Source organism: Notolepis coatsorum (genome assembly GCF_963971535.1).
Source record: "Notolepis coatsorum genome assembly, chromosome: 9".
NCBI lineage: Eukaryota > Metazoa > Chordata > Actinopteri > Aulopiformes > Paralepididae > Notolepis > Notolepis coatsorum.
This window is the reverse complement of record NC_140173.1, coordinates 67,390,539-67,405,097: the sequence shown is the minus strand read 5'-3', so window position 1 is coordinate 67,405,097 and position 14,559 is coordinate 67,390,539. Positions and strand designations below refer to the sequence as shown.

The following is a 14,559-nucleotide window of genomic DNA, read 5'->3' as shown; positions in this document are numbered from 1 at the left end:
CCTCTTCCAATGGGCGAGATCTCCCCATATCGACAAAGGAACCGTCAACCGTTTCCATTTGTCCCTCACCGGATCTATTCTCATAGACAAAAACCACCTCTGTATCCTCCTCATGAAGAGAAGGCCAAGAGGAACCACCGTGTGAGCAGATGCCATCATACCTCCCAGACGCATCTCTTGCAGCGCCGTGACCGTCCCTCCCAGACGGAAACCCCCGAGCGCGCGACTGATAGACACCCGGCACTGCTCTGAGAGGGTTACAATCATGGGCCTCGACCTCAGCGTCAAGCCCAAGTACTCCAACTGTTGACTGGGAAGAGGCGTACTCTTCTTCCAGTTCACAGCAAAACCCAGCCTGGTGAGGAATTCCACCACCAGCCTGGTATGAGACCTGGCAACCTCCTCCGAACGATTAAGGAGTAGAATGTCGTCGAGATAGAATAGAACTCGTATCCCCCGACGACGTAGAGGCTCCAGTGCAGTCGCCATGCACTTGGTGAATGTGCGGGGAGCCAGAGAACCGTAGGAATTTCCTGTGAGGAGGGAAAATCGGGATGTGAAAATACGCATCCTTCAGGTCTATGGAGGTGAACCAGTCTCCCCTTCTGACAGCAAGCAGAAGGAGTTTGACGGTCAACATCCTGAACGGTCTCGCTACAATCATACGATTGAACGCGGACAGATCCAGTATAGGTCTGACCCCCCTTGTTTTCTTGGGCACCAGAAAATAACGGGAGTAGACGCCTGACATCGCGTCCTCTCTCGGAACCACGACGACGGCCTGCTTCGCCAACAGAGATTGGATCTCGTCGGCCAGGGCTGTCACTGCTTCTGACCCTGACAATAGGGTCGGCACCAAACCTGAGAACGGAGGGTGGGGTTGTGCGAACTGTAACACAAGCCCCTCCCTCAACGTTCTCTCTATCCACTCCTCCAAATGGCATTCTTGTTGCCATATGTGAAAATAATCCCACAGCGCACCCGCCGTCAACTGACGCTGGGCCGCAAGAAATAGTAGATAGTTGGCCCGGTCCCTCCCGCTGTGCGACGCACCCAAGGGGGGACCCCGACAGAAAGGGCCGGTTTGATACGGGAGAAGCTGTCATCCGCAGCTAGACACGCAAGGCATGAGGACCCCATGGGCTCCTACACGCCGAAGCCCTGCAGTGATATTGCTACCACCCAAATCACGCTCGCCTCTGCTTCGCAGACCACTGCCGCTCTCACGGGAGTGGGAGGCATCAGCGCGATACCCCGCCTGGCGAAGGCGAGGCCGGGGTAACCCTTGCTGTGCATTCAACAGAAGAGGCCTCGAGTCCCCCTGCTGACCACTGTAGCTAGTGGCAGCCGTAACACCAGGCTCACCCATCACACAACGTGTGGTGCAGGAGCCACGCGACAGCACAACATTCTCATGGACAGACCCAGGCTCAGCCATCAACTGGGTGTCAGCCCCTGTTCCCATGAGAAGTGAAGAATGGGGCCACATGCGCTTCAAAGAAGGTTCGCGGCCCGCAGCCAAATGTTGGTAAGTAATAGGCTTCTACTGAATATAATAATTTTGGTTTCTTGCATTTGAATGTTCAGTTGAGTTTCTTTAGGTGTGTTGTTTATTGCTCTTTTTTTTTTATGTGTTTTGTCAATATATTGTGATGAGTGTGAATGTATATTTTTGTCTCGTCACCATCTAAGTTATTGGACCCCAGGAAGAATAGCTGCTGCTATGAAAAGATAATGATCTAAATAAAACAAACAAACAAACAAACAAACAAACAAACAAACAAACAAACAAACAAACAAACAAACAAACAAACAAACAAACAAACAAACTGGCTAAACTGATGCAAACCTTTATTTATAAAGCACTTATTGGTCTGTTACCTTTATACCTCTGTACATGTAAATGTACATATCTCACTATCTCTGATAATCTATTTTACAGCTTGCAATCTCAGGATTATCTTCAGCCTCAGTCCCTCAGAACTCGCACTGAGTTTGGGAAGAGGGCTTTCATGTACTCTGCTCCTCTACTGGGAACGGACTTCAAAACACTCTGAAGCTACAGGCCCTTGTCACCTTGCCTGATTTTAAAGTTCATGTCACAGACTTTGCAACGTCTGAATTGGGAGTTTGCAAATGCATTAATACATAATGCTGATGTTACATAATGGATATAGTGGTGCTTGCACATTTTATTTTATTTTATCCCGTCTGTGTTTCGTTGTAACTTGTTGTAATGTTGCCATTTTGGTCAGGTCTTGCTCGTAAAAGAGATCCTTGACCTCAAGCATTTTACCTGGTTAAATAAAGGTAAAAAGATTTAATACAATTTAAATGTACAAAAGCTACTTTGCAAAAAAAATAAGTATCTGTTCTGAAGAGACCGTGTTGCTGCTGATTGCTCAGCTAACTAATACATGGAATAATATAGAAATGAAACAATTCACAATTTTAAGGGACACTCCAGGTGATTTCCATCAGTCGGTTCAGTAGCTATAGTCTATTTCTGCACTGCACAGTGTCGCTCCCACTGCTACCAGGCTGCTGGGTCTGTTTGTGTTCAGCCTCTGCATCTCCAGCCTGTATATTTAGTGACCAAGTATCAACATGTTTACTTAGGAACATCCATCCATCTATCCACAGGTGCACACACACACACACACACACACACACACACACACACACACACACACACACACACACACACACACACACACACACACACACACACACACACACACACACACACACACACACACACACACACACACACACACACACACACACACACACACACACACACACACACACACACACACACACACACACACACACACACACACACACACACACACACACACACACACACACACACACACACACACACACACACACACACACGGCGAGGCGAGCACAGAAAGACTCAGAAGAAGCTTCTATCCCCAGGCCATCAGACTGCTAAACGAACAATGAACACTACACAACAACAACCACCAAACACACATAGCACACACATCCACACGCACACACTCACTTTAAACAGACACACTGTAGCACCCACTCCACACACTTTATAGCACACACCCACTTTAAACAAACACACTGTAGCACCCACTCCCCACACTTTATATTTATTGATGAAGGATTGCACTACAACTCGTACACCTTACTGTAAATTGTACCTAAATTGTACCTCATCCCATTTCTGCTTTGCACTATATAGTACTGTACATTAGTACACTGCATAGTATTGTATATTATATGGTAACTCAGAACATTGTACATATGTCTATACCGAACACTGTGACCTCATTTTCTTCTTCTAAATTACATGCTATACTATGTTATTTACTATCTTGTCTAGCACAGTCTCTGGAGCGTAACAGTAAGAAGCATTTTGTATGAAAGTATTCTGTACTTCTGTATGACAACTATTAAAGAAACTTGAAACTTGAAACTTGAAACACACACACACACACACACACACATGCACACTTAAACACACACACAGGTGCACACTTAAGCACACTTAAACACACACAGGTGCACACTTAAACACACACACATGTGCATACTTAAACACACACACAGGTGCACACTTAAACACACACACATGTGCATACTTAAACACACACACAGGTGCACACTTAAACACACACACACACACACAGGTGCACACTTAAACACACACACATGTGCATACTTAAACACACACACAGGTGCTAACACACACACACAGGTGCACACTTAAACACACACACACACACACTAACACACACACACGCACACGCACACACACACACACACACACACACACACACACACATGCACACTTAAACACACACACACACAGGTGCACACTAAGCACACTTAAACACACACAGGTGCACACTTAAACACACACACTTAAACACACACACATGTGCATACTTAAACACACACACAGGTGCACACTTAAACACACACACAGGTGCACACACACAGGTGCACACTTAAACACACACACATGTGCATACTTAAACACACACACAGGTGCACACTTAAACACACACACACAGGTGCACACTTAAACACACACACACACACACACACAGGTGCACACTTAAACACACACACAAAAACTAAACAGCTGGGTGATTTGGGATATGCTACCTACTCCAAATTATTTCATTCATGTGTTTGCCCTGTTATGGACTATATGGCAGGGGTATGGGGTTCAAAAGTATATGTAAAAGGAGAAAAGGTACAGAATAGGCCAATACGGTACTTTCTGAGTCAGTAAATTCACCCCTGTATTGGCAATAACGGGAGATATGGGATGGGAACCGTGTGGAATAAGATGGAAAGGCAGCATGTTAGCTTTATGGAACAGATTTATAAAAATACCACAGAGTCGAGTTGCTAAGAACATTTTCAACTGGGATGTAACTGTAAAAGGTGCATGGTGGGCAAGTGAGATAGAAGACACCCTCAGTGAAATTGGAGCATCTGACCTTTTCCAGAATGTAAATACTGTTAACATCTCCTTGGTTAAGGAAGCCTTGTCTAATATACATCAGATTAAATGGTCACAGTCACAGAAAATACTACATAAACCAAAACTAAGAACATTTAGTACGATAAACAGTTGTTATAGAAATGAAAAATATGTGGGTGCTAGCCTCCATTATCAAAAAGACAAAGGTCATTGTGTGCCCATGCAGCTCCGCTCTGGGATTTTGCCCCTGCACCTCGAGACCGGACGTTATACTGGGGGGTCACAGAAGAGGAGCGGATCTGTATTTACTGTGGTATCGATATTGAGTTTCATTTTATGTTTTATTGTCCACTATACTATGAGTTGCGTAAAAAGCAATTTGACAGGTGTAAAAACCTTGAGTTAATGTGGTTTAGTGATGCAGATAGACTCAATTGCACTTGCTGAATATTTAGAGAAAGCTTCGGATAAACGCACGAAAATAACATATGTGATGTATTTTGGCCTCTGGTGGTGTGCAGCATAGTGCAGCTTAGAAACCATGGGAAGTCATTGTTATGTTCAATTGTTGTTTTTGGTGTCTTATAATCCCGTAGGGGTTGGGTCGTCGGACATGACACGAAAATAAAGTTTCATTCATTCATTCACACAGGTGCACACATAAACACACACACAGGTGCACACTTAAACACACACACACACACACACACACACACGCAGGTGCACACTTAAACACACACACACACACACACACAGGTGCACACTTAACACTTTGAGTGCCAACGCCGAGAATTCTCGTACAACTGTACAAGCAAAACTGTACATTGGAATATTGACAAAACCATACTTGGTAATTTACTGTACATTGGAGGGGGTTGGGTTAGGATATTTACATGGGCCAGTTTCGAATTGCAGTCTCGTGTAGGTGTTCTTTGAGAGTGTTTTTAAAAGTGGGTAGGGATTCACATTCCTTTACAGCTTTGGCTAGGGCGTTCCACATTGATGTGGCATAATTGTATTTGTATTTTATTTACTTGTATGCATGTACATAACCTTGTTTTTGTTACAGCCTCCCACCCCCCCCTTCCCACAAAAGGCCTTTGCTTTTCGGACAGGCTGCTTTTGTATATAAGAATTTGTTCTTAATTGCTTGCCTGGATAAATAAAGGTTAAATAAAATAAATAAATAAACACACAAAATCTAAGTGTCTTCCTGGTGCCCACTAGGCTGTCTTGTCTGACCGGATAGAGAAGATCAAAGGGAATGAAAGAGGAAGGTCTAACTACTCCTCATAATGTATGTGGATACAGTATCATTAAGAAAACACATAAACAACAACCAGACAAGGGAAAACATAGACTTTATACTGAAGTATGTTCTGTATTCATTCTTCCACAAACCGTCTCAACCTTCTACCACCTATCTTCCCAAGAGTGAGTTAAACTCTGCTGACAGAGCATGCTGAGTCAAAATAATACATCAGCAATACTGACTCAAAATAATACAGCAATACTGACTCAAAATAATACAACAATACTGACTCAAAATAATACATCAGTAGGCCTTACTGACTCAAAAGAATACATCAGTACATGGATTGTATGGTGTTTTTTGTTCTGGATCTATTGTGCCAACATTCAATTGTGCTTACTTGGGAAATGTGCTTACTGTCTTCTCCAGAGACAGACAAGAACATAGATAGAACATAGATACCAGTTTCCTCTCTGTGCTTTCAGTAGAAAGCTATCCGGCTGCCAGCTAGCCTAGCTTAGCACAAATGAATGGAAGTGGATATGGACCAGCTATAGTCTAACTAACTGTTGGCAAAAAAAACTGTCCCAGAATTTTCACATTATATATTATACTAATACTGTATATAGTCACATCCCAGATTATATTATTTTCTAGTATATTTTTTATTTTACATTTCTATATGACCTTTTATATTATTCTAGACATGGTCTTTTTGAACACCAGGACAAAATCCCTGATATGAAAATAAATATCATTCTGATTCTGAAAGTCAAGTCGTCTTAGCATTTAAAAATACACATGGCCACGATTCAATTCTGAATGAATTCAATACTGTCAGAAAATGTGAGAACTGTCAACAAGTCCGTCCTACAGCAACGCAGTTAGATTCGTTCAGGACCAAAATAACTTACAATAGGGGTACATTTCAGTAAAAATAGATGAAAACAACCTACCAGTTCAGCCTCATCGTCCCCTGACAGCTGTTCCCGCTATGAGACCTTGAGTCAAACCTCTTCTCCCCTCGACCCCTGCCATCCTCCCACCTCCACACGGCTAGGTGAGCGACGCGTCTCAGGACGCCAAGAACACCCCTATCCCTGGGCTACGTTTGGTTCGTTCCACCAGCCCTCTCTCTCTCTCTCACTTCTACAAAATGCAAACAGGATGGTCCACCGCAAGAGGGGGCGGGGAGATCAGTGGGAGGAGGGGTGGGTTTGTTTATTCTTAAAACAATGACTTTGTGATCCTCTCCACAGCAGAGGGGTGGGGAAGAGAGAGAGAGAGAGAGAGACGGAGACGGAGACAGAGACAGAGAGAGAGCGAGAGAGCGAGAGAGAGGGAGAGAGAGAGAGCGAGAGAGAGGCTTGTTTTCCAGGGTGTGGTAGGGCCAAATGTTCTCTCAGCGTCTAATGCAAACGCCATTCAGCAGAGTCAATAGAGGGGCTGAACCCTGAAGGCCTGGCTGCGACAAGTAAACCAGGCCAGGGCCTGAGAGCCGGCACACAGGGTTGTTATATAATTCACAGGGCTTTGTGTTTATATGGCGAATGGCAGCGTCCTAAACCAGTCCGGCTGCATCGTGATTAAACATTAAGCCCTGTCAGGGAGCCAAGAGTTCTGTCTTGTCTACCTGCACGAGGGCTGATTGATGTGTTGTGACGACCCTCCCCCACATTGTTGCTTGCTTGCTCTGCTCTGTGTCCCTGTCTCACAGGATGGGTGGGTGGAGCTGGCAGAGCAGAGCTGGGGGAGGGTCATCAGGCTAATTGGGGCACACCTGGGTCGGTGTGTGCCCAGTCGCCTGAATTCTTTAACTAACGGATTTCCAGTTCCGCATTCGCGTTCTGCGCTCTGATTGGCCACTGACGTTTCTGGTCGCGCCAATCGCGTGACGGCAAGTTCTGCCACCGGTTAAGCTTAGGCACTCTTTCGAAGTTGGTTAAGGTTAGAGTTTGTCTTAGAGCATGGCGATAGAACACCAGCCCTGATTCCAAACTCTAACCTTAACCAACTTCGAAAGAGTCGCCTAAGCTTAACCAGTGATAAACTAGGCGTTAGGTAGTTTGCTGCTGTTCGAGGCGGAAATGGGCGCGTCACGCGATTGGGCGGACATGTCACATGACCAGAAACGTCAGTGGCCAATCAGATCGCACCAGAAACGTCAGTGGCCGATCAGATTGCAGAACGCGAACGCGGAACTGGAAATCCGTTGGTAAAAGAATAGACGCCACCTGGGTCGGTGTGTCCCAGTCTGATATAGACGGAGGCTTCCTGTAGTCTCTCTCTCTCTCCACCTGTTTTGTTCCTTTGGTTTGTTTAGAGACCTGCTTTTGTTTTTACACTTCCAACATCCATGCTACACATACATTCTCATCCATGCACTGCTTACACACTGATACTCATTCATATTGGCTGATATATAGTATATTTAAATAAATTATTTTGTTATTTCTTAAACTGTGCCTGTGCTTGAGCCAGCTTGTAACAGTGTGGACAGGTACACACACACATTTTTGGTCACCAAGGTAAATGGTGCATTTATATAGTGCCTTTATCCAAAGCGCTTTACAACTTGTGCCCTTTCATTCACACACCGACGGCAGAGGTGACCATGCAAGGTGCCAACCTGCTCATCGGTAGCAGTTAGGGGTTAAGTGTCTCGCTGCGCTCAAGGACACTTGGACACGCTGCCGGGAGAAGCTGGAATAGAACCGGGAACCTTCTGATTACCAGACGACTACTGTACCTCCTGAGCCACTGTCGCCCCGTCTGAGAAAAATCACCATTTTGTGTTTGACTCATAAGGGTTAGATAAAACTCAACTCCCTGTTTTCCAGCTTTACGTCATTATTGGTTACACGCTGTTAGAGTGATTCCCACCCAATAGGCTACAGAGATACATAGCAGCTCTAATCTCTGCCATGAATAATTCATTAAGTCTTTGATGTTTAATAGATGTACACTACAAGACCTGGGTGCCAAACTTCCTCCGAACGACTATAGAGACAAGATGCTTTGACCTGAAGGGCTTTTATCCTGCAGAAACGTCTAAATTGAGTGAAAAACACAAAACTTTTTATCAAGAATCCCACTTGGTGAGGCGCAGTGTTTGTTTACTAAGCTGCAGAGCCTGACACGGTTGTTGAGTCAGTTATCAGGAATAGGCTAATTATGGGAGTTCAGCAGCTCTGGTGCTCGAGGGGTTGGAGTTGAATGCACTTGGAAAGCTGCCTGGTAAGACAATTATGTATTTTAAACTACATGGGTTCAGATCCAGTTCATGTTATGCTGTCGTACTTTCTTTGCTGTTCTTAGCTCCATTATAGTAAAATCTTTCAAACATTTTCTTATGTACCCCAGTTGCATGTACATATTTATGTTTTATTACACATATATGTAGGATCCCCCCTTGAACGGCTCGTCTAAGGTTTCTCTCCTCCACATTGCCTGTGGTGCTTTTTTCCTATTGCTAGATTTTTTTTGAGTTTTTCCTTACCTTCGCTGGGGTATGGCTGGGAGTGTTGCATTTATTTATTTTACATTTATTTTGGATTTCATCATGGGTTTTTTGTTCTTGATTTATTGTGATGTTTCTTCTTGACTTGTTTAAAGAAGACTTGTCCGGCCCATGGGGACAATAACTTGTGATTTCGGGGCTTTACAAATACATTTGATTTGATTTGATTTGATACTAATCTGACTGAAAAAACGTAGAGAATAGGAAATGAGGGCTGACTGCCCACTCTCCTCTAAAGGAGAAAAATTGTTCAATGACCTTCAACTCTAGGTTGGTGGTTGTACATCGTTCAATCTTCACCAACAAAGTATGTGTATGATAGCATGTACAATAATGCTGTATAGTGTGTATATATATTTATTCTTGCCGTATATATATCTATCCACATCTGTCTGTACATACCCGCACATAATCCTTTTTACATATCTGTAGATACTATATCTATATCTGTACATATCCCTTACATACTCTTACTAGTTACACTGCTGGCCAGTATGACCTACTACCATAGTGTCTTTATACCTGTATCACTGTACATATTAATGCTACAACTATGTACATACATCTGATTAACACTAATACTCAGTAGTACTCATTTATATATTTCATACCCAGTTTAATCACCTGTACATTGTATATTACTATCACACTTTACTGTTACATTTGCACTCTGGTTGAAAACTTCTTTTCGTTGTACTGTACTTGTGCTGTATGATGACAATAAGGGCTTGTACAGCTCAGCTGACAATCATCTTATAAACTCCTTACTACCTCTTTCCTCTTTTAAGTTTCTCTGCACATGGATCTAAAATGAGTCACAATTATTACAAAAAGATTTGCACTACATCCATACTTCATTTTAGCATTTAAAGAAAAAGGGATTAAAAAAAATATGCTTTTAAAATTGTTTGCATTTGTGTACCTCATTGTTTGCATTTTGTACTTCATTCTGTACTTTAGTTTTTATATTGTATATTTTGTATAGGGTTTGGACTTTATGCTTTTTACTATTTTTACTGTATGAAGCACATTCTCAGGGGGCTCATACAGAACCAAGCGTTTCACTGTAAAGCACATGTACCTTATATGTGACAAATAAAACAAAACTTGAAACTTGAATTCTTCTACTGCTTCTGCTCACATGACGACATTTGCACTCTGGTTGAAAACTTCTTTTCGTTGTACTGTACTTGTGCTGTATGATGACAATAAGGGCTTGTACAGCTCAGCTGACAATCATCTTATAAACTCCTTACTACCTCTTTCCTCTTTTAAGTTTCTCTGCACATGGATCTAAAATGAGTCACAATTATTACAAAAAGATTTGCACTACATCCATACTTCATTTTAGCATTTAAAGAAAAAGGGATTAAAAAAAATATGCTTTTAAAATTGTTTGCATTTGTGTACCTCATTGTTTGCATTTTGTACTTCATTCTGTACTTTAGTTTTTATATTGTATATTTTGTATAGGGTTTGGACTTTATGCTTTTTACTATTTTTACTGTATGAAGCACATTCTCAGGGGGCTCATACAGAACCAAGCGTTTCACTGTAAAGCACATGTACCTTATATGTGACAAATAAAACAAAACTTGAAACTTGAATTCTTCTACTGCTTCTGCTCACATGACGAGAAGGATCACAGAACGAGAAACTACATTCAAGGCGCTGGGCTCTTTGTCTTGTGTTTGTGTTTCCCCAAAATACCACATGGAAACAGGCTGTGGAGGAGATAAACATTCTCTGTGCTTGGCGCGTTGATCCGATAAGGCCTGGGGGCGGGTCAAAGTGTCAGTGGACTCACAGTATCCCCTCCATACTAACGCCTAAGGCTCACCATCTCTGTCAATCTCTATCTCTTTCTCTCTCTCTCTCTTCTTGTCCTTCTACCCCCAGACCAGTGTTGTAGTCGAGTCACTAAATATCGAGTCTGAGTCGAGTCTCGAGTCCCCAGTGTTCGAGTCCGAGTCCAAGTCAGAGCCACCAAAGAAGAGCCTGAGTCGAGTCCCCATTACCCTAGTCCAGCGGTTCCCAAACTTTTTTGGCCGTGCACCCCCTGTCACCTCCCGACCTAGCTGACGCACCCCCCAATGGGTTTCTGTTAGAAAAAATTGTTGCTGGTCTCCGTGCACAGATTTTATTTTTTATTTTATCTCTTCCCACGGCGACTATGGATAGGGAATTTCTTTATTTAATTAAAATGTTCACGACAACATGGATGCATGTACTCTGCCAGCATGTTTAATATCCATAATACTAAAGGTTTGACTAAGATTTGTATGAAATTTTATTGTAATTTTTTTTATTATTATAATTTTTTTTTACCACCATTAGCCTTTTCATGTCACGCACCACCTAGAGGGCGCTCGCGCACCACAAGGGGTGTGCACACCACAGTTTGGGAACCACTGCCCTAGTCCATCAAGGTTGAGTCCACTCCACTCTGTCGCAGTCAAAGAGCTGACATGCAAAAAAAAATTAAAAAAGGTCTACATAAAATGACACGGTCACCATTTAAAAGGGAATTTATTTACTTTGTGACACAATAGCCAAACAAACGCACTAGCCATCAATATCGTATACCAAATGATTAGGGCCTATTACATTTCCTGTGGCGATGTTAACTAACTGACAGGAAATACATTTCCCTCCACACTGTTCCCTAGCAACAGAATTCCTGCAAAAACCGTCTCTAACAATAGTCATTGTTGTTGCTGTTACACTACCACCACCACCAGGGGCTGCATGAGGGGGACTCTCTAAAAACTTGGCATCTCATGTATATAAACCCGAACACACCTTAGCCCAGACTTTAACCTCATTGGTCCTCAGGCCTCACCTCAACCGCCCCATTGGACGCGGTGCATGACGCGGTACGCGAGATACCACGCTTTTAATGAGTCTCCTTCGCTACACACACCATCGCACAGTGCTTCCTTCCTGCTTTTCTGCCGGGAGTCGCACACATGCTGCAAACAAATCAGAGTCATTCACACGCGGCTGTCTGGTGAGTCAGTCCTGACTCCTGAGTGCAACTACACATCCAACTGCAGAGCTGAGCAACAGAGCAACAGAGCAACAGAGCAACAGAGCAACAGAGCAACAGAGGAATAGGGCTACAGAGCAACAGGGCTACAGAGCAACAGAGCAACAGGGCTACAGAGCAACAGGGCTACAGGGCAACAGGGCAACAGAGCAACAGGGCTACATAGCAACAGAGCAACAGAGCAACAGAGCAACAGAGCAACAGAGCAACAGGGCTACAGAGCAACAGGGCAACAGAGCAACAGGGCTACAGAGCAACAGAGCAACATGGCAACAGGGCTACAGAGCAACAGAGCAACAGGGCAACAGCGCAACAGAGCAACAGAGCAACAGCGCAACAGAGCAACAGGGCAACAGAGCAACAGAGCAACAGAGCAACATACCACACAGCCTTTTAAATGTTTCACAGCGGTGCATCATAAACTGTACTTCAATGCTGTGACCATAAAAAAGATATTCCCTCTCCGTTTCTTTACCTCCTAAAAGAGAAACGCCAGACTCAGAAAAACACTAAACATACAGTAGACCAATGAAAACAGACAGAAACAGACACAGACAGACATTTACATTTAGTAATTTAGCTGATGCTTTTATCCAAAGTGACTTACAAGTTGTGTGCAACAAGTCAGCAGGAAGGGTACAACTATATGGAAGGGTCAGTAACATTGTTTGTCACACAGTTTTGAACTTCAGTGCTACAGTCTTGAGTGCATAGTAGTATAGACTTATATAGTATATATAGTAGGTAGTAGTATAGGCAAGGTAGATAGTAGTATAGACATATTAGCATGGTAGGTAATACTTGATAGATAGATAGATAGATAGATAGATAGATAGATAGATAGATAGATAGATAGATAGATAGATAGATAGATAGATAGATAGATAGATAGATAGATAGATAGATAGATAGATAGATAGATAGATAGATAGATAGATAGATAGAAGGTAGATTACTTAGTAGCAAAGTGCATAATAGTAAAAGACAGACAGACAGACAGACAGACAGACAGACAGACAGACAGACAGACAGACAGACAGACAGACAGACAGACAGACAGACAGACAGACAGACAGACAGACAGACAGACAGACAGACAGACAGACAGACAGACAGACAGACAGGTAAGGATCTTCAGGACACCACTCACCGGTAGACAGCCGGGTAGGGAGGAGCATAAAGGTACCTGTCATCCAAAGCCCCGCCCCCCCAGCACAGCAGGTAGCTCGCCATGATGCCCCGCTCACCGTCACACCCAGCCCCTGCACTCCGCAGTGAGGTACAGCTGCCAATCAACCATCCGTCCCAGAGACCACATGGATCCTCCCGTCCAGGAACGACCGACAGGACGCTTAGCGCTTCGCTATCAAGCTAGGCTGGTCCACATGCTGTATCCCCCCCGAGATCTCTCTCAACGTATACACTTCACAAGTATACACTTCCACACTGTGTCACCTCTATCTTCGCCTGGAATTCCAGACTATTCCTGTAGCTTATCTGACTCAGTTCATCTCAGTCTAAACAACATCCTGTTGGTTCCTTCATGTTGTTTTCCTGCCTTTCTTTCAGTTTTCCCATCTCTGTCTTGGAGCGTTGGAGCTTCTCCCTGTTGTATCAGAGTCCTGTGTCGACTGTCCGCTACTTTCTCTTCTTCTGTGTGTGTGTGTGTGTGTCTCTCTCTCTCTCTCTCTCTCTCTCTCTCTCTCTCTCTCTCTCTCTCTCTCTCTCTCTCTCTCTCTCTCTGCCTCTCTCTTTGTGTGTGTGTGTGTGTGTGCCTCTCTCTCTCGGCTTCCTTCCTTCCCTCCTTCCCTCCCTCCCTCCCTCCCTCCCTCCCTCCCTCCCTCCCACCCTCCCTATCTCATTTCAGACGTTGAAAGGCCCAGGCCAGTGCTCTCAGTGTGGAGTAATAACTTGGCCGGATCTCAACTGAAGATTATTCTTTCACTCTTTCACTCTCTCTCCTACCCTCTCTGTCAAACTCTTGTTTCTTTCTCTTACACTCTCTTTCTCTCTCTCTCTCCCTCTCGGTCTGTATGTCTGTATGTGTGTGTGTGTCTCTCTCTCTGGATCACTCGTCAGCTGGGCTATTTTCCGCCACTGGAGAAGGTATGCGTTTCCTCTCCCCCTGATCTGAGCCAGCCCTCCCCCGCTCTCTCTCTCTCTCTCTCTCTCTCTCTCTCTCTCTCTCTCTCTCTCTCTCTCTCTCTCTCTCTCTCTCTCTCTCTCTCTCTCTGTGTGTCTCTCTCTCTCCCCCTCCTTCC

The 14,559-nt window shown here is 43.9% G+C and overlaps 1 protein-coding gene across 2 annotated transcripts in view; it reads right to left on the bottom strand.

Annotated features, from left to right (window-relative positions):
* The window catches only part of psda (pleckstrin and Sec7 domain containing a), a 116,171-nt gene extending 102,226 nt beyond the window's left edge, over window positions 1-13,945 (bottom strand). Inside the window, exon 1 of one of the 2 annotated variants that reach the window (XM_084322093.1) lies at window positions 13,449-13,945. In XM_084322093.1, the coding sequence (XP_084178219.1) occupies window positions 13,449-13,531 (83 nt within the window). In that variant the 5' untranslated portion in view covers window positions 13,532-13,945. Of the gene's footprint in view, window positions 1-6,685; window positions 6,818-13,448 lie in introns of those variants that run through there. The other variant, XM_084322094.1, reaches the window with a different exon arrangement.
* Between the last annotated feature and the right edge of the window lie 614 nt (window positions 13,946-14,559).